Source organism: Serinus canaria, chromosome 10 (assembly GCF_022539315.1).
Source record: "Serinus canaria isolate serCan28SL12 chromosome 10, serCan2020, whole genome shotgun sequence".
In the NCBI taxonomy this organism is placed as follows: Eukaryota; Metazoa; Chordata; class Aves; order Passeriformes; family Fringillidae; genus Serinus; species Serinus canaria.
The window spans coordinates 10,668,559-10,696,484 of NC_066324.1; the positions used below are offsets into that span (position 1 = coordinate 10,668,559).

General features: G+C 38.2%; 1 protein-coding gene across 2 annotated transcripts; it reads left to right on the forward strand.

Annotated features, from left to right (window-relative positions):
* SECISBP2L (SECIS binding protein 2 like) lies at positions 1-27,694 on the forward strand. Of its 2 annotated transcripts, none has more exons than XM_030228343.2 (18): positions 1-170; positions 9,311-9,489; positions 10,035-10,359; positions 10,472-10,610; positions 10,998-11,227; positions 11,317-11,341; positions 12,076-12,191; positions 13,984-14,115; positions 14,649-14,732; positions 15,549-15,716; positions 15,867-16,008; positions 17,607-17,776; positions 18,874-19,006; positions 19,998-20,160; positions 20,865-21,085; positions 21,746-21,900; positions 22,377-22,596; positions 23,149-27,694. In XM_030228343.2, the coding sequence occupies exons 1-18, from the start codon at positions 153-155 to the stop codon at positions 23,820-23,822; spliced, it is 3,294 nt and encodes a 1,097-aa protein (XP_030084203.1). In that variant the 5' UTR covers positions 1-152; the 3' UTR covers positions 23,823-27,694. The 2 variants fall into 2 exon arrangements, with proteins under 2 accessions (XP_030084203.1, XP_030084204.1); XM_030228344.2 differs by having other exon boundaries at positions 10,475-10,610.
* The last annotated feature ends 232 nt before the right edge of the window (positions 27,695-27,926 follow it).

Here is a 27,926-nt window from a genome sequence, read left to right on the forward strand (position 1 = left end):
TGGCGTAGCCGGTCCCGGTTCCCGTGATAACCGCGAGCGGGGCCGGCCCCGCTCCGGGCGTGTGCGGAGCGCGGCGGGGGAAGCAGCGCCATGGAGGCGGCCTGGGCCCTCCGCCGCCCTCATTAGAGCCACCGCCCGGCGCAGCTGGAGCCATGGACAAAGCGGACAAGGTACGAAGGGACCGCGAGCGGCCGCGGCGGGAGGGGCGGCGGTGAGGGCGGGGAGCGGAGCGGGCCCGGCCGTGTCAGCCCCTGCAGGGCCGCCGGCAGCGGCCGAGCGGCGGGCAGCGCACAGCAGGGCAGGGCAGGGCGCGGCTCGCGGCCTGCCGGGCGGGGGGCGCCGGGACCGCCTGTGAGGGGCACCGGGACCGGCCCTGAGGAGCCGCCGCCCCGCCCCGGAGGAGAGCGGCCCTCGGGAGGAGCAGAAAAGGCGTTCTCCGGGCTGGAAGCGGGAGCTCGGTGTGTGCCCGCCGCCGCCGTCCCCTCCCTGGGCGGGAGGCGTCAGGCCGCGCTCGGCCCGGCTGTCCGGCGGAGCCGGCAACCCGGGAGCGGCTGCCCTGAGAATTCCAAGGGAATTCACAACTCGGGTCTGTTCTTCACCCCCCTGTTCCTTCAGGCTTTGTTTCAAGCTTAGGGAAGTATTACAGTCAGTGACATTTAGGTTAAGCCGGGCTGGTCTGTAGCAGAGACTTGGTTTCTTGGGAAAGAAACAGGTTTCTTTGAGAACTCAGCCACACAATCGAGGTGTCACTCTTGTTGGTTCCTGTAAATGTCACGGTTGGGTTGAAGTTTTCAGTGATAGCACACAGCTGATGGTCTCCTCATAGCTGAGTGGGTGTAGCTCACTAATTCTACAGGTCGCTGTATTTTTTTTTTCTTTCATATTAAGCTTGGCTTTGTGAGGTAATCAGTTTGCATTATTTTTATGAGCTTTTATTAGTGTAGGTATGAAGAAACAGAAGCAGGGACTTAAGAATTTGTATGATTTGTTACATATGTGCAATAAAACATTTCATCATTAGGAGGTAGTTCTAAAAGATGTAGCTGAAATGAATGATGTCATCTGTTAGAGCCTGATATTACTTCTGAGCTTCTGTTTCAGCAGAATGTGTTGAAAATTGGTGATTTACAGCTCTTTCATAGTTTCATAGTTTTCAGCTTTGGTGTCTCCAGGGGTTCTAATAGTAGGGTAAAGGTATAAAATAACAGAGGTTCCTGTAGCAAAGTAGATAATGACTAATAATGTACTCTGTAAGGATACACTGCTTTTCATTCTGTACATATATCTAGGAAGTTTGTGAACAGTGTGTGTTATTACAGTATGGCTCCCACTGTGGCTTTCTTTCTGGGCTTTCTGGTGTGGTAATGATTTTAATTCTTTTAATGCTTTTTATTTGCTCTCATGTAGAAAACCTGATTTTATTCTGTAAAATTTACAGTAGTCCAATCTGTAGTACTTTTTGCTTTAAAATCTTGGATTTTGGTGTGGTGGTTTTTTTTTCCCCTTTGTTTCATCTGCAATTAGTACTGCAGTACACTTGTGAAATATTTATTCCTTGTTGCTTGAGCTCTTCACTACTGGAGGTTCACACACGTGTCCTTATCAAACTGCTCTCTTTTCATCTGTCAAATAGTTCATGAAAACAGAGAGTTGTTATGTTATTTACAGAGTAAAGTGTTGACTTGGAGTGATTGTCTTAACTAAGTGCACTATTTCAACTTGAAGGTGTAGTTAAGCTCTGAAGCAGGAATCATCTTGTTTATTATGTTTGCAGCATATCTGGTCCTGTTGGTTCCTTATCCCCTAGTAAGGCTTCCAGACAGACAAATAGTTAATATGTGATGAGTTTCTAAAATGATTCAACAATCGTGTTGCTTTTGTCTGCTCATTATACAGTATCATCTTGATTAGGAGGCTCCTAGATGCTTTGGGTTTGACCCTTTTGTGCTGTAAGAATTGAATGTAATCATTTGTTACCAGTGTAAGTGTTTGGTAAGGTTGCATCAGTTTTCGGAGCCATTTATTTTTTTCTTTATTTGGGCTCCTTTCTGTGCCTGTACTGCATGACATCTGATAAATGAGTATTAAAGCCTATAAATGTGTGTTAGCAGTACTCATTCTCTCCTTCCTTTCCCTCAGAATGCTCTCTCAGGCACAGTATAGTAACTGTATGTGCTTATAGGAGTAACTACTGTGGAATTGGAGTATGAGCAGCTATTGTGCTGTGTTAGCATGGTATTTCAAGAGTAAAGGAAGATCATAAATGCCTTTGATGGGTAAACAGAGTTTTGTGGCGTTGGCTTAGTGAATCAGTGTGAGATTTCTGGTTGCAAGATCATTTGGACACCTAATTGATAAAAAAAATGTTGCTTTTGGATTGCCTTTAAGGTTTCTGTTACCTGATTTTTGATAGGACTTGTTATGATATGCTCTGTGATATTTTGGCAGCTGACATATATAAAAATTGAGTAAAGCTGCTTAAACATAATTATTTTATGATAGGAGTAGTTGTAATTTTTGTAGTGTAAGTAAGTTTACTTCTGTCTACACCAGAACAAAATTTTTTCCATTAAAAAGTCAATGGGTTTCAGCAGTTAAGTGTAGGTTATTTTCCTATAAGAGAGAAAACTCAGCAGATGATGCTCTTTCTTTTTAGGCATGTGACAGAAAACTAAAGAGAAACAACTTCCCTTTTCCAAAGTACTGCTGTGCTTTGATTTTTCTCAGTCTTTTACTTTCGTCTTGCTCTCTGATTAAGACAGTTGGTTCCTTTAGTAGAGTTGAGAAATCAGGTGAAGTTGCAAAATCAGTGACCTGTGTTTTGTTTTAGTATTGCTTAAAGACAGCCTGTTCTGCTTACCTCTGCTATTTGTGACCACTCAACAGGTGGCTTGATAATATGATTGTCATAGAAGTAGGTCTAGATCCATGTTTTGTGCTCTTTTATCCTGTCCAGTTTCCTTCAGTGTTTCTTACCCAGGGCAATTTTTTCAACTGAGGAAAACTGGAAAACATCTGATTTCCTGTACATTGATTTCTTTTGAATCTTGAAAGTGCAGAACAGTTTTGGATTTTGTGAGTTTTGTGTTGCCTTACTTTAGAATATGTTTTTTGGTGAATTTAAGTGTTATTGATATGAATATTCTAACTGTTTGAGCACAACGTTATTTATCATTCACTAGTTTGTGGCGATCAGGAGACTGATTTGCATAAATGGGTTGGATTAATCCTTTTAGTACACTGTCTACAAAGCACTCAAATATAGTACTTCATTTGGATAGTATGAGTTTAGAAGTTTGTATTATTAAATGCTGTAAAGTAGGTAAGTGAAGAGGATCCTTTTGGTAGCTTTTTTGTGTCTTTGGACAAGCTTTATGTGAGTATTCAATTTTAGTTTCCTCCCTTTTTTCTTGGAGTAGTCTGGCTTTGAGTTTAAACATGCCAGCTTGTCATGTTGTGCCACTTGTTATTTTCTATATATAGGTAAAAATGTTAAATATTTAGCTTTGTTATGTTCTGAACATGATACTTAATCCTGTGAAAGGGAAGAGAATGATGCATGATCCCCTTTTTATGAGCTGAGGGAAAAGGGAAAGAGTCACTTCATAGTATATTTGCTTTAAGTGCTGTGTTGAAATGACTATGTTAAAGTAAATAGGGAGGATTAAATTTTGTGCTTCGTTAAATGGCCTGCTGCTGGTGTTTCCAGTTGGACTGCATATTTACCATTCCCGAGGTATCTGCCACTTAGAAGCAACTAATTATAGAAACAATGACTTCCATATTTGTAAAGTTTATCTTAAAATAGATGAACTATGACTTGCCTTACTACTAACACGGCGCTTAAATGATGAAAGCCAGAATTCAGAAGCAGGATTGTTTTTCTTAAAAAAAAAAAAAAAAAGTTTGAGCTATGTTTTTATTTTACTTTGGGATGAGACTTCTTGTTTCCAGACTTTGAGACAGTAAACCAGCTGATTTTATTATAGCCCTCTGAGATGTGGCATCTGTGTCTATTTTCTCACCCTGTAAATGGTGAGATTGATATCTAAGCGTTCTCCTCTGAGAGCAGGATGACAGAGATCCTATTTAATGGAAAATGCTGAATGATATTAGGCTACAATGAACAAAAACTTTTCTAAGATTAAATGTACAGTGCTATAACTATAGGACAAAGTTTACCAGTCTGTTCCTGCTTGTGTCATCTTCTGTCTTTGCAGCTGTTGATGACTACAGTAGCTTTTATATAGGAAACAAAGGAGCTCTTCAGTATATGTGCTGTCTTGAAAGACTTGTAATTGTTGGACTGAAATATGTAATGAGCTACTGCAAAATGTTTTGTAAATTGAAACTAGGGGTATCTACAAAAGAGGCTTCTGTCTAAATCTTGGTTTCTTTTGAAGGGGTGTGTTTCCATTAATAGGCAGCTGATTGAAAATCTGATGGTTCAGCATGACTTAAGCAAACTCAGTTCCAAATATAAATTTATCAAAGGTTGATTTCAATAAAGCTTTGTTTGGTTTTGTAATGTGAAAGGTTAAACAAACATGGAAAAGTTGCAGTCAGAAAGAAGTTCAGTCTTGCAGTATTTTCAGTGTTTGCTTTTAGATGGCGTGATCAAACCACGTAGTATTTTCTGTTAAGGTCTGACCTTGCATTTACTGATGGCAGTGGCAAAGCACTAATTTGTTTTAGAGGATGCAGACTAGCATAAGTCTCAGTACTGTGAGAGCAATTAAAGCATAAGCTTGTATCACAAGTGCTCTGTTGTAAGGATTAGGGAAAGTGTAGCAGCCTTCTCCCAGATCTTTTCATGTTTGACAGATCTTTCTTGTCTGTGGTTACGAACCAGTGACATGATCAGTCCTGTTTGTGCTGTTCATGTGCACTTGGCACTCCATTTGTACTGTGTGGGTGAAATCTCTGAGGAATTGTGTTCACATATATTTGCATGCACTTTGTTTTATGCATTTTCTTGTTTGCTTCTGAAACAAAAAGGAGCTTGTCTTGTGTTCTGGAGTTTACTTCATTTGCTATTGGTTGCATTTTCCCCTGAGTCTTATGCATGTCAGTATTTAAAAAACCAAACACACCACCAAACTGTTTCTTTGGTGTTGTTGTTTCTGTAGCTCACCAAAGGAGCCTTTCCTGTTAGAAGAAATTACAAGTTTCAGTAGGAGATACCTTCTGTTTGTCCAGTGCAATGAGAAATTAGCAGCACCTTTCCTTTACTTGAGACTAAATGGAGTAATGGTTCTTTTTTTTTTTTTTTTTTTGTTTTTTGTTTCAATTTTGCTCCTTACACTATGATGGAAGAAGGCTGTTTATCAAAAAGAGGAGGTACTTTGCTGTCTGTCTTCACCAACATTTCCTCCTAGCTGAGAAATCTATGGTCCTAAAAAGATCTGCTAAGATAGCTTTGGGCAAATTACTTAGTGATGCTTTTTTGTTTCCCTCACTTGTCCAGTGAAACCACTGGCCATCTGGGAAATGTGCTGAGATGTCTGGAGAATCACCCTGCAGAGTTGATTCTGTTGATGTTTTGGTTTGGTTTGCAGTCTGTCTGACTTAGTACATTTGTTTCCCCTTTTTTCTTCAAGTTCGGTAAGTTTACTGCCCTCATCTGAACACACAGCCTGTGTAACACAGAACTCATGTATTTTTGAAAGACTGGTAAAATGCTCCAAGGAAGCAGTATGTTGAAGTTAATTTAGTTTAGTTGGTAATACACTTGGGCTGCCTTTCTGTTTTCCCCCAAAGTGAAAATGGGGCCTTGTTGTCTAATGAAATGTATAAATTATGTGAGAGTTGGATGTAATATGCTTGCAGAATGATTTTGAAATACCTGTACTGAGGTTTCTAAGTTTTCAGTTGCTGTTTTGATGAGTTGTATGTGTACATTGTAGAACAAAATGCAAAATCTGAAAACAGAAGTTTGCCCTAAATCCTTTGCCGAAACAAGTTTCTTGAAAGGATTAAAAAAACCCAACTGCCATAAACCAACCAAACCTGTAGGTGCAGACTAAACTGCGCAAGAGAAGTGTTTAAGGTATAATGCATGTAAGAGGTATGTGAAATACACTTCTGATTCCTTTAAATAACAGACACTCCCCAAGTTCTGTAAGCAAAAAGAGGATTTAACTTTCAAATCTACCCTTATGTGTTTATGATTACAAGATCTGCTTTATCTTTATTTTACCACTACAGGTAAGCTCAACTTGTTTTGAGCTGTACAGAAAATGATAATTAAATATATCAGGTAATTGCTCTGTCATAGCAATAGTAATCATAACCTGTATAAGGGACTTGACAACAGGAAAGGAAGAATTAAAGTTGTCTTTCTAGTCTGGGCATCTCTGAATTGTTTGAGCCTGATAAAACCAAGCAGAAGAATGTGAATTATTTTTCAAAAACCATGAAAATACATAAGAGGGTTGAGTCTTGTGGAGTTTTTTAATCAATTTAAAACAAACAAAAACCTCAATATATCCTTTTTTTGCTGGGCAGATTTAAAGAAACAAATTTTATCCAGTCCACCTTGTATGTAAAAGTAAGGTAGGGATTATCTTTGAGAATTGACAAGAAATATTTTGCTATGGCAGCCTTGCAGGTTCCTGCTTGGATCGGTTACAGCTCTGTTTCAAGTATCTGATGTGAAAGACTGTTCTCTCACGGTCCTAATAATGAGTGATGATATAGCACAATATCACCTAAATCTGCAAGAGACTTGTCAATAAAGAATGATTTTTGTGTTTTCAGGTTCATCTTCCAAATAAGGGAAAGAGCAGACAGCCACATAAGAGAGATCCTTAAAACAGGAAATCTCTCCCAATATGAATGACAAATAGAATGTTTTGACTATTTTCTGAGCCAATACTAGTTTATTTTTAGTATCTTGGCTAAAGTTCGCTTGGCATGCTGCGGTAGGATAGTGACCAGCAGGTTAGGAATAGTTGTTTGGCAGTTTTCAGTGTTTCCTTAGGAATGCCACATTTATAAAACACTCATCCTAGTTTTACTCCTGCGTGTTCTGGGATGAAGCACCCTTGGCGTGTTCCTTTAACTTTTTGATTGCTCAGGTGGTTAGAGCAGGGTGCTAATGATGCTGAGGTTGTGGGTTCAATCATTAAGGATTATGAATGAATCATTATGGGCCATTCATTAAAGAGCTGGGCTCAATGACCCTTGTGGGTCTCTTCCAACTCAGAATAATCTCTGATCTAGTTCTGTAGGTCAGCCCATAAGTGAATTTATTCTTAAGCAAGTATTTTTGCCTCACAGTCTTGAAATAGCATAGAAAAAAACTCTCTTACCTTTCAGGGAGGGATTTCAGTGTTGGTATTTCTGGTACTTATGTGTTCACTGTACATAAACACTTTAAAAACAAAATTATGAGAAGTTTTTCTCTTGTGTTGAGGAGAATGCCTTGGAGCTATGCAGAGGGGTAGGCGAGTCACGAGGCAGCTGAGGGATGTGCCTGGGGCCAGAGAGGAAGCTCTGGGTAGAGCTGGGTTTGATTTGTGTTGCACAAGGTTGGTGCTGCTGCAGCTGCCCTACAGCTTTTCCTCTGAATGGAACTTCAGGAAATAGTTACTGTAGAAGAAAGGAATGTTCACCCTCTACTAATGATAAAGAAATGCATTTAATTGATATGAAGGTAATTGTTCTGCTGTATGCAGATCTTGGTACAGCAGGAGTGATAGTTCTGTATCTGTGCTTATGGAATCAGATTGCCCTGCATTGGAACAGACCTTAAAAATCATTTGGTTCCAAACCCCTGCCATGGGCAGGGACACCTTCCACTACACCAGGTTGCTCAAAGCCTCATCCAAGCTGGCCTTAACACTTCTTGGGATGGGAAATCCTTTCATATATTATATTCCATATATATATGTCCATACTATAGCCATAAGCATTTTCAGAACAGTCAGTAAAAAATACTTTCCTGCCAAGAACAGTGTATCTTGTCAGTTTAAAAGACATTTTTCATCGGGACAGCTGTATTTTCAAAAAAAACTTTTGAACTTGCCCTTCCCATCTCTTCCACTCCCATGCTGCTAAACCAATGTAGGATCTTATTTAAGTAGGAGAAGTTTGGGGATTTGGAGATTCAGATATTGGTTGGGAAGGCTGTCTCAAGATGGATTGTGGATGTGATACAGAGCAAAGGCATGGAGTGAGAAGTGTATGGTAGGTGTGGGACTACTTGCTATGATACTTCCAGAGCTACCATTTAACTGTTTTAACTCATGTGGACGTTCTGGAGGCAGTAGCAAGGATAGAAGACTGTCCTCAGCAAACATGCATTATTGCATCTTTCTGCTATAAGAGCATGTACTCCTACAAGTTATGTGTTACCTTTGAGATTATTTTGTGGGCATATGGAAGGAAAAATGTCTGGAGTTCTTGTCTGCTTTAGAATAAATCTTAGTATTTGGTACTCCATGAGGTAGTAATTTGAGACACATATTAGGCTGAAATATTTGTACAAAAAAGAGATGATTTTCATCTGAATGTAAGTTATAGTGGACTATAGAATTTAAGGGTTCTTTGGTTCTGCAGTTGTCTTATTGAATACATAATTTTTCCTTGTTTGAGTGTAAGATGCAGCTATGTTGTACAAGACCAAAAATGTCAGCAAAACCATCTTAAACTAACGATACCTTCAAGATTGAGGGAGATAAGTTTTAAACTGTGCTTTCAAAGAAATGTATTTCTAAGCCTTCCCTATGATGACCTTTAATCATAATCTTAACACTTTTTAAAATACGTCCAAGTTGGGCAGATAGAGTGTGTGGGGAGGGTTCTTCTGTGGTGAATCATCCCTTAGCAGTTTTACTATGGTTTAGTGCTGAAAAGTCTTTTCTATAATTGCCTAGAAATATGGTCAGTTTTGTAGAGCAGGCCAGGCATTACTACATCTTCCATATGTTGGTTTCACTTCTGAAAGCCTACACAACTGTGCTCCACATACAGTGCTAATTTGGTTTTGTTCTGTGCTCCGACTCGTATATCCTCTGCAAGATCTGGGCTTCAGTCCCTTTTAAATTAATTAGTCTTTGCATTACAGTTGTAAAGGTTAACACAAATGCTAAATGTTAGTGATCTGTATTACACCCTGCTTTGATTGGAAGGAGGCAATAAGCTCTTGCCAACTGTTTTCCACCTCTTGGTTTACTGCAGAAATCCTGTAGCCTTGTCATCCATTTGCCCGCTGTTCATGGTTCTTTGCGTACAACTTTATGAATCTAAATTTTCCCAAGCAATATATGATTGTAATTAATGAAGACATTCTTTCTTTTCTCTTAAGAATGTCAAGCTGTCAGCTGAAGTAGAACCATTTATTCCTCAGAAGAAGGGTCCAGAAACACTAATGATCCCAATGGCGCTTCCTAATGACAGTGGAGGAATTAATAGCATGGAACCAACTCCAATCCCTAGCTACCTGATCACTTGCTATCCGTTTGTACAGGAAAATCAATCCAACAGGTAATAAGTGGTTGTGATCTTCATGGAAGATGATCTGGTTTTAAATTAGTTTAAACTTGTAGGCTTGAGAAGAGTCAGTGATTGTGGGTGTATATTAGGGTTTTTGTTCACCATATTTAACCTTTCATTTTTGAGGAAGAAGTTTCTCTTTCTTCTGTCTTTCACCTATTGTCTTCCCTTTGCTTTTCTCCTATCATATTCTTTGTTGCCTTTTTTTTCCTGGCTACAAAGGTCTGGTACAAATCCCTCCCAAAGTCACCTGCTGTGCTCTTGAATTGTCTAGGGCAGTCAGGAGGATTTTTGTCTGAATCTCTGAATGAGGCAAGGCTTTGGGTGTCCAGCTGGGGTCCTGCCGTGGTGAAACACGGCATGGTGCCATGTTAATACTAGCTGATCCAGTATTATGTGTAACTGCATCCAGTTTTCTTCACATAACTAGTGAAGAATATGTTGAGTTTAGGAACTTAATATAATAGAACTGTTATTTTTGAAGGGGTGATCAAGGCCTGAATTTTCTTTTTCTTTTTGGATTTTTTTCTTAATAGGCAGTTTCCATTATATAACAATGACATCAGATGGCAACAACCGAGCCCAAATCCTGCAGGACCATACCTTGCTTATCCTATAATATCTGCACAGCCACCTGTTTCTACAGAATATACTTACTATCAGTTGATGCCAGCACCATGTGCTCAGGTCATGGGTTTCTATCATCCTTTCCCTACGCCCTATCCTGCACCCTTTCAAGCACCAAATGCTGTGAGTACAGTTACTACAGAATGCACTGAGCGTCCCAGCCCCTCGGGCCAGGTCTTTCCATTGTCCACTCAGCGGAGCAGAAGCAGTAACAGGGGACCAGTCATTCAAAAAGTAAGTCTGCTTTTGAATAGGATAAGTAGAAGTATAAAGAAAATATCTTTGCAGAAGAAGCACATATCTCATTTTTTATCAACTTTTTTGTGTTTGTGGCAATGTTTGAAAGCAGCAACAGCAGCTACAGATGCACATAAAAAGTAAACGTCCTCCAGTGAAAAATGTTGCCACTCAGAAGGAGACCAGTTCATCAGGTCCTGAGAACAGATCAAAGATTGTTTTGTTGGTTGATGCATCACAGCAAACAGGTAATTTTATTTTTAAGTTCTGAGTGTATGAAATAACTAGAACTACATGTCAGTTGTCATCTTTTCTAAAAGAGGGTGGACCTGATTCAGATGCAGCTTTTAAGAGAAGTCTTTGCAGCTCAAAAGGATAATGAAGAAAAGGTGCTGATGGTTGCAGATACCTTCTCAGTATGTCACCTTATAATGTTGCAGTGACATGGTACTCCTGCAGAGACTTTGCCAACTCTTGAAGGAGTTTGTTATAACAGTTGGACCTAGACATAATTTAAATTCAATGCTGGTTTAAGGCAAAGACTGTCTTTTTATGTTTGTTTTTATGATGTGTAGCTTTTTCATGTCTCTTATCAATTCCTGCTCAAGTAATTCTATTTTTATTGTTTCTTGAAGACTTCCCTTCAGATATAGCCAATAAGTCACTTTCTGAGAGTGCCTCCACGATGCTTTGGAAGTCAAAAGGCAGGCGCAGGAGAACCTCTCACCCTGCTGCAGAGTCCTCCAGTGAACAGGGCGCAAGTGAGGCAGACATTGACAGTGACAGTGGCTACTGTAGTCCTAAGCATGGCAATAACCAGGCTGCAGCTATGGCTTCAAGAAATACAGATTCATGTGCAATGAATGTATGTAAACATAACTGAGTAACCTAACTATATTTGTGGCCTACAGACTAATGAAAATTACTAAAATAATTGGTTTTTTTCCTTTTCAGGTTGTAGAACCATCGATAAATACAAGTAAGCATTGGTTTGACTGGTGAGCTGTTTAAAATTTGGCTGGGTTGCATTTATATTTTTGTTTTACATACCTCTTGATCTGCTTCAGCTGCAGCTCTAACTGATCAGATACTTCTGAGGATGCATCTTACTGTGATTTCCAACCACCTCCACTAAGACACCTGTTACTTGCTGAATGAACAAGTATATAGCTATCACTAATAGTTTATTAACAGCTGCCTTTCATTAATGAGTTAAAAAAAAAAAAAAGCTAGAGACTCTAGTGGAAGCATTCAGACAAAGCTGTGCTCCTCAGGCTTCCTTACCCTTTTGGGCTGCAGTTCATACCTGGGTAGTAACAGAGCCAGGGAGTTCTTATTCTCTATTTCAGAAGCACTGATACTTTTTAGAAGCTTTACACATACCATGGATAAATAGTTTGATTAGTCTGGTAGTAGTAGGTGATACCAGGGACTGCTGTTTAGGACTGAATGGGAATTGGTATGGATGTGAACCTGAGATTTCCTTTCTCACTGCTTTGTGGTGATCAATTCTTGGCAGCTTGAATGTTCTATAAAGGTAACTGCCAACATCTGAGAATAGCTACGGACGTCAGTCTAATTCTCCTGTGACAGCACTTTCTCCTAGAACTTTATTTGTATCAGGATTGTGTTCCTGGCTCTGGTGGCATATGAATCATTATGAAATGTTCTGGATACTAACTCAGATTTTCATAGATGGCACTTCTCTTTCAGCTGGTATAGGTTGGACTAATGTAAATTCCCAAGCAACTCAAAAAAAACCTTGGATTGAAAAAACTCCGACCTTTTCTAGAGGTGGAAGACAAGCTGAGCAAAGAAATAATCCACAGGTATGCTGCCAGTGGTTCTCAACTGAGGTATTTGGGGCTTTTTAAAATATGGGGAAATAAGGAATTTGGGGGGAATTATAAAATTAACATTCAGAAGCTATTTAATGAAAACAGTAAAGAAAGCTGACCTTAAAGTCTAGTTGCACATTTGCTCATTTGTACATTTCTAACTGGTATGTTTTGTAAGTTAGCTCTATATCATATATATATATAGATATATAAAATTTAATGCCCTTGACAGTTCTCTGCCTATAGCCTGTGCTTTATCTGTGTCTGCCTAGGAAGAACAGTGCATATATATAATGCAACCTGTGAAATGACGATGGTGTGAATGTAGAAAAGTTAGTTCAGTTTTTGACCCATTGACACTTCAGAAGGAAAAAAATTCTCAAACTTTCTAAAGAAAGGATTCTAGTTCACCAACACATCAGAATCTGTGTTCTCACTCCTGTTGTCTTCAAAACTTTTTAAAATTTACATTAGCATACCATTTTTTATTATTTCTAAATGGCTTAAAATTCTTTTATGCTGAAGCTTGAATATCTTTCTGTGAGACTTCCTTCAATTGGGACAGGATTTCTGTTATTAGTATGTGAGGAGAAAGGAGAAGGTGGTCTTCCTAATTTTGTGATATTTTATTGGGGCAGGTGGTCCAGAGGGGTACAAAGAAAGCTGAAACATTTGCCTGTGTTTAAATGTAGGTTTTGCTTGAACTCTGCTATTGCAGACAAGAAATCTGAGCTCCAAGTGGCAGCTTTGTATAAACGTGCCTGTTTGTGCAAACATATGTAAGCCAGCTTGGCCTGTTTAGGTTTTTAGATGGAATTCTAGAATTGTCTTGAATCTTCCTGTTTGGTAACTGTAGGTTTATTATAGATACAAGCATCCACAAGCTTCTATCTGGCAATGTAGCAGTTCTGAATCTTTTTATAACTTGGTGTCAAATCAGAGGCTTTGGAAGCCACTATTGTTAGTTTATGGCATTGGGAGAGCAGGAAGAACCAGACTTTGTTTCATCCAGTCACAGTTTAGACTCTAAATTTGGCAGTATTTAAGATATTTAAAAACAAAGCTGGCACAAAAAGTTTTAAATGAGGTTGCCTCAGCCAAATTCACTGTACCTCAAGGCAGAATTGTCCTAGAAACTATTTTCTGTTGAAACTGAATTGGTAGGAGGCCTCTAGGAAATTTGCTTGAGAAACAGGTAAGCATAAATGTGAAATTCAAGTCATCTGCTGGTTTTTGCCAGCCACTCACACATGGGTTTCCACCAATCTGTTACATAATAAACAGAAGAATGCCTATACCCCCATGCTGCTGTCTCTGGCCTTTAGAGAATTGTGTGCATGGGTATTATCATAAAAAATGTGTTGAAAAGGCAGTAACTGCATGCAGAATAATTAGGTAGTGGGAGGAAGTTCTTTTGGAGTGATCATGGTTACAGACAGTTCTTCAGGGTTCATGGCTGTTAGTCACCAGCAGCTCCTGAGCTTGTTCATATTTGGCCAAAAGAAACCTTTTTATTTAAGTTACAAATTTAAAGATTAACTGTCTTGAGGGGGAGGAGTAATCCAGTACTGTCTATAGAATTTTTGTGCAGGCTTTAAAGAAAAAGACAACCAAAAAAACACGCCAGAAAGCCTCCCAAAAAACAAAATCCACAACACCAAAGCACAATTTATCCTCTAAAAACTGTACCTGATTAGCAGGGATGAGACAGCTTTATGTGCATGCACGTACATAGCTTGAAACATTGAAATTACAAAATGCCAGTCACACTTGTGTTTTTCAGTCTGGTTTCAGATGCAGAGACCACAGCACATCTTCAGAAAGAATGCAGAGTTTGCAGAAACGACACGAAAAACCTTTAGCTACGAGCCAGGCGAGCAGAGCAGAGCCGAGTCCTGAACCTCTGTATTTTGAGGTACTGTTGGATGAAACCCTTTCCACATAGTAGCAATGCCAGTTGTGTGTGGAGTATGTGATGTTCTCAGTGGGAAGTTATCAAATAACTGGCTCCAAGAGGTGTACAGTCAAGGTTACTGATTTATTAGATGATCCTTGCATTGTGTACTGAAAGAGACTTGTATTTGGGTGTTGTGGAAAGTGCAGTAATTTAGAACACTGTGGTTGACAAATTAAATAAGCAGCCTTCAAGAAACTTCCTCTGTTCACTTGTGAATAGAAATTTGTGTGTTTTGCTGGCTTATCCCCTCTAATTGTAATAGGATTTTTTATTTGGATGTAAAAAAGAAAATTTTTCTTTAAAAAAATACTATTTGGATACGGAAATCCTTTCTTAATTTTTCATTATTTTCTATTCATGTCACATAATCCATTCTAGCTTTTGTGGGACTTAGGGATTCAATTTGGTTTTTTAACTTGGGCAGTTTCAGTTGATGCTTCTCATGTGACTTTGGTTCCATCCTTTTTATTCTTAACTTCTGTATTATATAGGATGAAGATGAGTTTCCAGAGCTAAATAGTGACAACGGCAGCAGCAAAAGTAGTAGCATCCAGCAGAAGATTTCACCCAAAGTAGTAAGTAATTATTTTATTTTGCAAAGCATTGTCTTTTGAGACTATTCAGTTTGTGTGATTTTTTTTTAGAAATCTCTGCTACAAGACTTATATTGCAGTAATTATGATGATCTTGGGGTGTTTGTGTTACCAGCCTTGGATGCTAAAGAAATGCCAATTAAAATAAGTTCTGCAGGGAACCCATCTTAAAGAAACCCAAAACTTCAGGATTTTTCTTTTTAAATGAGATTGTAAGATACATGTTGCAGACACTCAGTATCACAGACTGTCCCAGGCTGCATCATGATGCTTTCATGCAGACACCTCTTAAAACTGTTAAATCTGCAAGTATGTAGTAATGGCATCAGTTTTTCAAAATAATTACAGTTTGTGTAGTTTCTTTAATTTCAAACTGCCTCTGCTTTAAGGCAGTGGAAACAGTTGTTGGAAAGGTACTTTTTTTAGTATATGATCTACTTAAATATTTTGTTGCAGAACTGCACCTATAGACTGCTTAATCTATTTGGCTGCTTTCCAGGAAAGTCAAGTCCTATGTGAAATCTTGGGGAGGGGGAAATTGGTTTAGTAATCAGATTGGAAAACCTTCTAAAGCCATCATTGGAGCTAAATACAATAGCTTTCCCATACAAAAATGAAATATAAAGTAGTTCTATTAACTTGCTTATTAACTTGTGTCATCTGGCTGTCATTAATTAGGATGTCATACTGGTAATCAAAACCTTGGGTGATTTGATTTCTGAAATGCCCCATATTTGGGGGTCTGTAGAGGAAGGTCTTTTAACTGTGGATTTTTTTGCATTTTGTTTAAAATTCTAGTTGGACGACTTACCAGAGAATTCTCCAATCAATATAGTCCAAACTCCAATTCCCATTACAACCTCTGTACCAAAGCGTGCAAAAAGCCAGAAGAAGAAGGCCTTGGCTGCAGCACTTGCAACAGCTCAAGAGTATTCAGAGATAAGCATGGAACAGAAAAAACTTCAAGTGTGTAGCACCCTGCCCACCCCCAGCACTTGGTCAAGAGGAGGATTAGTTATCTGTTGCTCCTCTTAATCTCTAATAGCAGTAATCGTTTGTAAAGAATGTTGCAGGCACCATTTCTTTGTATTTATTGTATGTATGTTCCTGTTGTAGGAGGCTTTATCAAAAGCAGCTGGAAAGAAGAGCAAGACCCCTGTTCAGTTAGATTTGGGTGACATGCTAGCAGCTCTTGAAAAGCAGCAGCAAGCAATGAAAGCTCGTCAGATCACCAACACCAGGCCTCTCTCATACACAGGTATTTCTGATATGTCTGACAATGCCTAAATACACTTTGTGCCAAAATGAAAGTGATTGATCTGAGTATCTTGAATGTTTTTCTTTCTGTCAGGTTTTAGCTGTTGAATATAAGCATGATAAAAACCTGGGAAGATTATTTTTAATGTATTTCTCAATAAATTACCTGTGCTATCATCCTCTGAGCTGTAGTACGCAGTAGTGAAAATCCATCTAGAGCTGAGGCCAAATGTCTTTTAAGATCTCCTGTTCAAAACTCATTTGTGTCCTGAGAGTAATTCAGTGCTGAAATGAATATGTGAAAGGAACATCTCTGCTAAAGATGTTATAAAATACTCTTTGAAAGAGGGGATACCTTTGACTGTGATAGGGAGGGTTATGTCACTAGGATATTCTTCCTATTTCTGCTGTTTATAATTCAAAGTCTCCTGACCCAAGGGCTTACTCAAATCAAATTTGTTTCTTAAACTGTCCATTGGTTTTACCATCCATAATGTCCAATAGCAATGAATTGTAACCTTACTACATCCTGTGTGGAGAAACTTTTCTTTCTGCTGTGTTTTTTTTGGATGGAGGTCAGTATTGGGTTTTTTTGTGCTCCAACTCAAAATTTTGTTAGCTTCACAGCCTTAGTTTTACAAAGACTGAGCAGTCATTCCCTTCTTTCCTCTTCTGATTCTTGGATGTCTGTTAGGTCTCCAAAGAGTCCTAGTCTATTTAGTTATTTAATTCTGGAAGAACCTTTTCTGAGAATCCATAGTTCTTTTTCTATACCTTTGTGTAGTTTTACTGTATCCTTTTAAAAATAAGATCAGACATTCACAGATTAGGTTATAGTTCCATCATGAATGTATACAATGGCTTAATTATGCTTTTTTTTTTTGCTATGTCTGTGTCAACACAACATTAAATTAACTTTTTTAATACCTGCTGCCAAATGCAGAATTGACATTTTTGTAATTACTTATTATAACCCTGCCAATCTGATTCCTAAGCTTTTGTATGTAGCCCTGGAGTCCATCATTATGCACATAGTTACCATTTTCTTTATGATGTGTTGGTTCCTTTACCTGCTTTGAGTTTCAGCAGTGTTCAAACATGAATTCAAGTAGGCAAGGTTATATCAAACAAAGCTCAGCAAAGAACTGTTGGCATTTCCATTGGACACAGCACTTGTTTTATTCTTTCTGGCAAAAGAACCACTTAACTACATGCTGCACTCTCATCTGTTTTGTCCTGTCAAGTATTCAAGTCTTTAACAACTGAAAAATCAACGTTTGGATAAATATTTGCAATTTATCTTACCATAATCATCTAACTAATAAAGCTACATGTAGTTATTTGAGAGAGACCCCTTACCATTTAGTAAAATAATCCCTGGAATCCACAGTTTCCTAAAACATGAGGCTAAGTTGTAGAAAGCTTAAAACCATCTGGAAGCAACAATATCTGATGATGTAATTTTCCTGTCATTATGAGCTGCTTTTTTTCCAAGGAAGGAAAATCTACTTAGAGAATTCATCAGTGGAAATTCTGAAAACAGTGTTGAAATAAGGCTGACATGGCTTTTGGTGAAACTAATATCTATCTTGTATTTAGTTGGCAGTGCTGCTCCCTTTCATACCAAAGAATCTGCCAGCAGAAAGTCCTTAACAAAGGGACAGCCCTCTATGGGTTGCCTTAATCCTTTGGATTCAACTGCCCCAAAAGTGAAAAGAGGAAAAGAGAGAGAGATTGCAAAACTGAAACGCCCTACAGCACTTAAAAAGGTAAATGTGCCAGCCTTGGAGTGTTTTGACCCACACTCATACTTCAAAAATAATATTTAAAAAACCCTCTTATTTTCTTAGTTGAGGACTAGTTGCCATGAGCACAGGGCAAGGGAATTATGAGCTTCTGCCTCCAGTTCTGCTGAACTGATGCCCTCTCCTTTGGATCTAGACATGGAACATAACTTTTATATCTGCATAATCAGTTGAAGTTAATAAAAATGTATCTCAATACAGATCACAAGGGTGTTTTCTTTTTTTAACTGCAGGCACTAGAACACTAGAACACTGAAAAGCTTCCATAGGTTTTTCCTGTGGCTGATTCCTAGTCTGTAGTGCAATTTAGTATGGTAACCTTAGTTTTTCTTACTCCTTTTTATAGAGATGGGTAAAGAACTTGAAGCAAACCCACAATTTTTTAGTAATCTTAGAAATAATTAATTGCTTGTATATATCTATATTCATGCAGTCATAAATTAGATAGGTGCAGAAGGAATAGAGTATATATATGGAGATCAGAAGGTAAAGTATCAAAAGTGAGCCCTAAAAATGCAGGCCTTTTTCTGACCTGCCTGTGATCTGAGTTAGAGGAATTCACCTGTTCAGAAAAGTTTTCTAAACTCTTTGTTGTCAAGGCTTTTATGGTTTTGCTATTAAAAATGATAGTAATAGCAGTATATCCATGGCTACTTACCTTTGCACTTTCCTTTCTTTTATAGAAAGGGTTGTTATTGAGGTGCTTCATAAAGATGATTGGTATGCCTGCATAAGGTATTCTTTTACAGGCATGGGGATGAGGAATTGTTAATGAGTGAATGTTATGTATCAGAAAGGAAGCTGTGAAAATACTTAAACTATTGAAAGTACTATTTATGTAGAAGTGTGTGAGTATTGAGTATACCATCTGTAAAATGCTGCAATGAAATAGTCTTTGTGATTAAAGAGGAAACTGAAATGATTTCCAGGGTTTCTAACCTGGCATGATTAAGAAGGTTCAAAACAACTCACTTAACATTGTTATGTTCAGTGAAAGGGATGTTTTTATTTACAGGAATATCTAATTTTCAGATGCTGACAGCTGTTGGTTTTGTTTCTAGATCATTTTGAAAGAGAGAGAAGAGAAGAAAGGCCGTTTATCAGCTGACCACAGCCTTCTGGGTTCTGATGAACAGAAAGAGGCTCATTTAAACTTGACTGCTGACCAGTCTCAGGAGCTGGCCTCTCAGGAAGGTTGGTCTGTCTCTAGATGCCCATCACTCCCCCTCAGCTGTACTAATTTGCTTATTTTCATATTTTATGTTTCTCTTCTTATGCCACACAATTTATAGATGTTACCTTTTAGCTTTTTTTGACTTTATGAAATACTAGCAATTGAAACCCTCTTCTAAAATGCCTTGTCTGTCCCTCAGTTGTGGAAGGCTCAATACACTGTGGATTCTCAGTACATGATCTCCATACAGCATTTTCATTACCATCTCAAGTGCATGTTCCCACCACATGTCAGAGTTGATAGTATTTTTGATAAGCAAGCAAAATGTGACTCTTGTCAACCATGCTATGTTCATCACAGTACTTTTTAATGATGAACATACTGAAAGTTTTCCAGCTATAGAAGTTTCAACCGTAAATAGGGTTTTCCAGTTTGTTGAACATGTCAATCAGCTGCAATTTCTGAATTGGCAATTTGCAGCAGCAACCCTGAGCAACTGAGAAACTCCAGAGAATGTTCAATGTCTTCATCATGTTTGGGGCAGTGGGAGTGGGGGAAGGAGGTGTCTGTCAGGATTCTGCATGTACTGCTTTGTAACTTTTTCTTGTGAATGACCTGTCTGTCTAGAGTGGGAAAATCCTAGACATTCTAGGAATAAGTTAGTTGAGTATTTTATACATATATATAAATAGTAAGGAATTATTGGAAGAAGTAATAACATTTACACAGGTTTTCTCTTCTGTTTTATCAAGTTTCCAAAGTAAGCTCAAGATATTTTTTAATGAATATTTAAATATTGCTCATTTATCCAATCCATGCTGAATGGTGGATGTGTGTTCAGTTTTTCTCCTCTTCCCCCTACCCCTCCAGAAGGAGAGGGAAGAATATGCTTAGTGTTTTCAAAATGGAATTTGGACAAAGTAAGGGAGCGATAACACAAGAAGTGTGGTTCTGTTTCTTTCACATTAAAAATGTATTTGTGTTTTGTAATATTTAAAAATTGCCTTTCAGAAACTGGTCTGAGTATGCCCAGTGATACTTCACTTTCTCCAGCAAGTCAGAATTCTCCGTACTGCATGACCCCAGTGTCACAGGGTTCACCTGCTAGTTCTGGAATAGGCAGTCCAATGGCATCTTCTGCAATAACCAAAATTCACAGCAAGAGATTCAGAGAGTAAGAGTTTTGCTTTATTAATAAAAACTCAAGGCTTGCACTGAAGTCACCCTTGTGTTTCAAGTGTGGGTAGATTTAGTAGACTTAAGAGCTTAATGAACATAAGCTTCCCTTTCAGAAACAGAAGGTTCTGCAAGTATTTTCTTTTTTTTTCCCCTAAATGGATTGCTTGTGTTTGCACACATATGTTTTTGTATACATGAGCAAACACTCACTTGAGACTTATTCGTTGCCACAGCAAATAAGCAAGGTGGGAGTCTTCTCTGCAAAATACTTTTTAAAGGAAGGCTATGTATGCTTTGAATGGGAAAGGAAGGAATACTTAGGAATGCTTAAAATACTGTAATAGTACCTCCTAATGTGTTAGGGCTTTTTTATTAATGGATCTTTGTAATGTCCTAAATTAAGTAGAAGAAAATTGCTTGCGGCACTTACTGCAGTATTTGTTTGTAATTTTAATATTTTTGATTGGCTTCTTGAAGTAAGGGATATTACTACAAATACAAATGTTTTATGGATGTGTTTTTAACTTGCAGTTTGCAGTCTTATTTCTAAATCCTTTACTGACTTTAGTAAAAGCTAAATAACCCTTCTGAGGAAGTAAAATTATTTTGATTTGCAAAAAGGCTGGGTGAAACCTTGGTTATGCTAACATTTGTGAAGTAGCAATGCTGACACTTGTCAATGTTGTTTTGAATTGACAGATACTGTAACCAAGTTCTAAGTAAAGAAATAGATGAGTGCGTGACTCTGCTATTGCAAGAGCTTGTCAGCTTCCAGGAACGGATTTACCAAAAGGATCCCACGAGAGCTAAAGCAAGGAGGAGACTCGTCATGGGGTTACGTGAGGTTACAAAACACATGAAACTAAACAAGATCAAGTGTGTAATCATATCACCCAACTGTGAAAAAATTCAGTCAAAAGGTATAAATGATAAAAACAAGTGGTGCACTTGGCTCTTTTGAGTTTTCTTGTGCAGATTAAATGTATTAAGTAGCAAGGTTAGAAACATTTGTTATAATGCATGATGTAACATTCCAGACTCTAACTGGGTAATTGCCATTCCACATTTATTCCTTTCTGTTCCATTCTGGAAGAAACTTGTTCATGAGAGTGAAAAGCTTAAAAAAAGATAAATATTGTGGAATTGAAATTTACTCTGTCTGTTACTTCATTCTGTGTTCAATACACCTTGCAGAGAGTCCTGAGCTCTGGGTGCTTTTTAGGAGGATTCCTTAAGAGGAATGTGAATTGTTAGTTAGCCAAACCAAAGCATTTTGCCACAACCAGAAGTATAAACAGAGGTTTCCTGAGATAGGAGAATAACAAAGCTCTGCTTAAGAAAAGACCTATGAAACTCTGGTTTGTGTGCAGGACTAATGGAGAATACAGAATATCACCTTCATCTGTACTCATTCACTACCCTTGAAATGTATTGTGTGTTATCCTCTGGGACATAGGAGCTGCTGATGTGTGTATTGAAGTTTTACTGGCTAATTGCAGTTAAAGTGGATTAGAGAATTGTATTATGCCATATGATGACTTCAAGTGACTAGATATCTATTTAAAATTGCTTTCTTCAAGGTGGACTAGATGAGGCTCTGTATAATGTAATAGCCATGGCACGGGAACAAGAAATTCCATTTGTCTTTGCTCTGGGCCGCAAGGCTCTTGGCCGCTGTGTGAACAAGCTGGTTCCTGTTAGTGTTGTGGGTATCTTCAACTACTCAGGTGCTGAGGTGAGTCATTCCAATCACATAAGTGGCTGGGGCAAACAATTATGTAGTAAAGAATTGGTTTGGCATTGGAGCACACCTCATACACCTTTGATAGTAGCCCTGATCTCATCTATATTATGGTGTCTTTTCTTTGAAATTCTGGTTTTATGGTAGTGAGAGACCGTGCTAAAAGACTTTCAACACAATATCTTATTGTAGATTTTAAACAGACTTAAACTATAATCTGAAATTCTCTGGAAGGATTAAGAATGTAAGAAAAAGAATATCCTAAAGTTATGTCCATCTCCTCAAAGCTGCATAAACCTGGAGTGTGTTTTTTATAATTTAATACAGAGAAGAACTAATTCTTAGTTAAAGTTGGGGTATTTGGTGCTGATCTTAGGGTTCATATGTGGTATACCTTGGACTGAAAGGAGTAACATAAAGTGAAAACTGTTAGTAAGAATTACTGCTGATAAAACTGCCTTTGTACTTAGGATCTGTTTAATAAGCTGGTATCCCTAACTGAGGAGGCCAGGAAAGCCTACAGGGACATGGTGGCTGCAATGGAACAGGAACAGGCAGAAGAAGCCTTGAAGAATGTCAAGAAGGCCCCACATCACATGGGCCATTCTCGGAACCCTTCTGCAGCAAGTGCTATCTCATTCTGTAGTGTTATTTCTGAACCCATATCTGAGGTCAATGAGAAAGAATATGGTAAGTAGCTTTGTAAATAAAAGCTGGGGTTTTCCAGTTGCTGTTTTTTTGTGAAATGTAGCTAAAGATGCAATCCTTCTTCTGAATTTACTGTACTCTGCAATATCCAAGGGTAAGAAAAGATAAGTGAATTAAAGAGATTGCTGTCTTTTTAGTGAATTCTTTTTTGTTGTATCTTAAATTCATTTCAGGGGTTAAATGTTTTATAAGTAATCCTTAAATAAAAACTTAAGATGGTGGCAATTTTCTTCTTTTAATTTATACTTGAGAGTAACCTTTGACTACTCTTAGTACTACATTTGGTGTTTACAAACTTTAAACTTTGTAATGTCTGCTTTAGGGTACTGTAAAAGCCCAAAGTTATTCACAGCTCTTTCTGTTGTCTCTCCTTTTCCCTTCTTCCTCTTTTTTCTGGTAGAAATTTTTCTAGAAAGCATAGAATAATATTAATATTAGTCCATTTTGCTATTTAGGCTGTTGCATGCTCAGGAGAAATATTTTTATGTACAAGGAATTAATGGTTCCTACTTCAACTTTTTTCAAAATTTGTAGAAACAAACTGGAGAAATATGGTGGAAACATCTGATGGGTTAGAGACCTCTGAAAATGAGAGAGAATCTGTGTGCAAGGCTGCAGTACCAGAAAAAGCTGGCAATGGCCAAATGGAAAAAACCACTCTTAATAAACAACCACCTCTGGCTACAGCTGGCACTACCTCAGCAACAAATCATGGAAAATCCACGCCAGGTGACAAAGATGAGGTGAAACCAGATGACAATCTGGAATGGGCCTCACAGCAGAGTACAGAAACAGGATCCCTGGATGGCAGCTGCCGAGACCTTTTGAATTCCTCCATGACCAGTACCACCAGTACTCTTGTGCCAGGAATGCTGGAAGAGGAAGAGGAAGAGGAAGATGACGATGATGAGGATTATGCCCATGAACCAATTTCTGTAGAAGTTCAGCTTAATAGCAGAATTGAATCTTGGGTTTCAGAGACCCAGAGAACTATGGAGACGCTGCAGCTCGGGAAGACCCTTAGTGGTGCTGAAGAAGACAATGCTGAACAAAGTGAAGAGGAAGAAATGGAGACCTCAGAGCAGGCTGATCCCGTCACTGATGGCGAGGAATGGACAAATGAGAAGCACGCAAGTAACACTCAACATAAACCCACCATCTGCAGTTCTTTGAATAAAGAACACACAGATTCCATCTATATGCCGTAAAAATAAGCATGAACTCAGGAACTTTTTAGAAACTATAGTAAAACTAACTGTTGTAAAGGTTGCAGCCATTATTCCATATGCTTCATCTCAACATTTTGCACTGTTAAACATTTAATACTTGTATTTAATTCACAACAATATTTTTGTAGCTGTCTGTTACTTTTTTGATTTAAAAACTATCTTAGCTCTTAATCAGTATTGATTTCCCAGATTAGAAACTGTGTGGAAGAGTTGTCAGTGAGCATTCATTTGATGTTTTGTAAAAGGAAACATCTTGTAATTGACCAGTTTGAAGAAAAATTCTTTGAAGTTGTGACTCTTAAGCTTACTTTCAAACAGGTAACCTACATTAACCCTGACAAATTGCCAACAGTTCATGTTGGTGGTATGGTGTTATACTAGGCCTGTCAGTGTATTTGGCCATGACTTTCTAATTCTATCTAGAAATAAAAAGAAAATTTTGATTCTCTTTCATGAAAAGCTAGAAAAAGCCATTTGCAATCTTAATGAGAATTAAATAGTAGAGAAATTGTGTGTGATTCTTATGCTGATAGATGCAGCTTTTTAGTTGATCTTGGTGAATGCATCATTAAAAAGCTGCTGATAGCTGAAATGGTTACAATAAGCTATAATAATTTTGATTCCAGAAAAACTTTAAACCAGAGGGATGTAATTACTGTTTTGCAGGTTTTCTTTACAAGGTAGAAATATTGCATTTAAAAAAACAAACAAAAAAAAAACAGGAAAGAAAACAAAAATTCCCCTTTCTCTCTACAGTTGGTGTCTGCCAAACCACACTAAGTGACTCATTAACCATAATCCCTATTCAGGGCTTTTAGTAAACTGATGACTTCCTCTCTCTCCTGTCACTTATCTCAGGAATGCTGTTTTGCATTTTGTATTCTGCATAACACTGCAAAAAGCAAGAATAATCCTTTAACAGCAAGTGTGAATGATGTGGTGGCTATCTCTGCATTCACCTGCATGCTGTGATCCTGGCCAGGATGTATCTTAAGAACTGCTGCTGAAAATGTGATCTCTTTGTCTCTTCTTGCAGTTGTAACAGCTTTAGGAGTTGACCTCTAGATAGAGAAGAAAGTAGTTATTCCAGGAAATGAGGAAGTGCCCTGTAGTTTGGGGAAGTATTTCAGTGGTGCAGAGGTAAAAGAAACAAAAATATGCCCTCTCTGAAACGTACCTTTTGCTAGAGAATTGTTCCATGTTCTGTTCTGAATACTGAAGTGAAATGCATTAACTGATGATGAATTTGTTTCAGACCGAGGATGGAGTGTGTGTCTAAACCTTGCACGTCAGGAGTCTGTTTTCTAACTTTGGTATTGGCAATGGATATCCTGAAACTGCCAGCAGCAGGAGCTTCACCACAGGGGTAGCCAAAGAGTAACTCACGTGAATAACACTTTTGTAGCAAACATGTTTCTTTTCATTTCACTTAGTTTTTTGGATTACTTGTATCAAAATGCATGAAAAGCCTCTAGGTAGGCTGAAAACCACAGGAAACTGAAATTAGCTGAGTTGGGTGTTCAGTCCACACTTAGGAACATGGGACCAATGTTTATAGCAGTAGTGATGCTGGTGTTTTAAGTTGCACTGGGAAAATAAGACTCCAGGTTTAGAAGTCATCTAGCCCTGGGTTTTTGGATGCTAATGAGAATAATAGAAACTGTGTATTATGTAAATAATGCTTTGATAGCTGTAGGCATAGCAAATGCTATGTAGATAAGCAGTGTAGAGAGCTGCTGTGACAACTGGCTGTTCTGTCACGTTCTTAGTTCCTTAGTGTAATCCTCCTAGGTGTTAGAGCAGACGTTTCATAGGAAAACAAGGACTAAGGAATGATGCCTCCTGAATGTTAAACCTTTTACTGTCCCCATGGCAGATTTCTACTGTCTGTATGTTTTAAGAGTTTTTGCTTTAGGACATGACAGGTGTTTGAACTGCTGACAAGCAAAACTTGCCCTTGGATGTGTAAGCACATCTCGGCACAGGTGAGATCAGTGCGTACACTGAGGGCAAAACTTCACCAGAACATCAAAAAACAAAGGTGTTTGTAGTTTCTCCTTTAGCTTTTTCAGTGCCAGTGATTCAAATAACTTTTGATCTTGAAGTATTAACAACAGAGGCGCATTTTTTTATATGTCTTTCTGAACTTGGACTGTCATTTTAAAGTTTTCTGACATTTATATCAAAGAAGTCTTGTAATATTCAGCCCGCTATTTAACTGCAATTTTGCTACAGGTTTAATAGAGTTCTTGAAAATGGTACAGCACTTATAATTATCTCTCAATTTGCCAGCAAATAAGGAACTAGTTTCTTTTTAAAATGTGGCAGATCACCCTTAGGGGAGCAAACTGAAACTGAGTAAAGAAAACTGGGTTTAGTGCTTCCTTTTTGATAAGCTGGGAATAAGCAATAACTGTAAGAATGAAATTGCAATTGCTTTGGAAGTGATCCATTTGCATCAGAAATTAGGGAAGTTCCTTGCCACTTGAAGCACTTAAGGAGAGTATCTCACTGTGGTAATTTTGGTTCTATTATCAGCAGAATTTAAGAAGAAAGCATACAAATGTTCTACAATACCATGATTTTTTAAAAAAGTAGTTGAATTTCTATTTCAGTGTAAAAGTGTGCAGTTTATACAGGTTGTTACTGTCCCCATGAAAAGATGTTTCTGTAGTTATAGGTGTATAGATATTTTTGTTGTGAAAATAATTATTCGGGAAACAAATCTACTTTTCTTAAGGCATTGTTTATAGAAATGATTTCACCACTTACTTTATCTGGTAAAATCGAAAATAATGTATCTGTGGTAGGGGTAGGGATCTTTAAAACTGATAGAGGTGGCTATGTATACAGCCTATTTATATAAATACTCTTAAGTATCTCTGTCAATAATAAAACACGGATTACAAATCTGTAAAAGGGAAAAATTCTGAAGAACTTCAGTCCTTAGTTGGACCAAGTAGCAATGTCTGATTAAGGCAAAGGCCCTGATCCTGCTCACACATACTTTAGAGTGTTTGTGCCACTGGCTTAAACTGGTGGCCTGTTTATCTGTTTAAGTTGTGTGCAGGCTGTTGTAGGATTGGAAACAGTGACAGAGAGTATTGACCTGTGTTTTAAAAATTCATTATAGAAAATGTTCAGTAATGCACTTGTTGGTGTTCTTCTGGTAAAGCTAAGAGGTGTCTTTATGGGTGGGTGGGAGCTTACACAATGTGGTTCTGTCCAGTTCTTTAACACAAGCTTAAATTTTAATAATGTTACTTTAAATATGTATGTAAAAAGTATTATTGTTTGAAAAGCTGCTGTTGCTGAAACTGTCACTTAGTATTTCTTGTGAAGTTGTGCCAACTAATGAAACTGTTCAGTTGATTTCAGTGTCAGCCATTTAAAAATTAGACATGGCAATTTGTTAACAGAACAAAACCCAGCAGAAACAAGCCATAGAAACCAGGAACGGGGAGTTCACCCTGCCACACACAAGGAAACATGAGAATGTCTAACCCAAACTTCTCACCAATGAATGGTAATGCTGAAAGTAGAAACTCAGTTGGCACAGCCCACGTTCTAAATGTTCATCAATAGTTCATATAATTTACTTTTTAAATAGATTCTAATAAGGAAAGCTGTTTAATCTTTCATGTCTTAAAATTTATAGTAATATTTAGGTTAAAGTAGTAGAAAAAACATTATAAAATACAGTATGAAGGGGTTTGTTCCATTTCTTTTTTGCTGTATGAAGGATAACTGTTCTGTCTACCGTACTTTTTGGAGTAATAACAGCTTTTTTGCACTATGTAAATACTAGTGGGGATTCTTCCATAACTAATAAAATTGATTGTAGAAATTTATGGCTTTATTACAGTGCTGTGTTTGTTCAGGTCTCTTTGATGCTGAGTTGATTGGCAGGGGCTGCCGTGGCGCTGCAGGCGCTGGGACAGGTGTGTGTCACCCTGCGGCCACAGGGGGGAGGAGCCGTGTGGTGGCACCCGCGGCACTCGGGGTGACGGCCCGTGCAGGGAGCTGAGCCCCTCACCGCAGCAGGGGAGTGGCTGAGGTAAAAAGCAGGATTAGCAGAGGGCT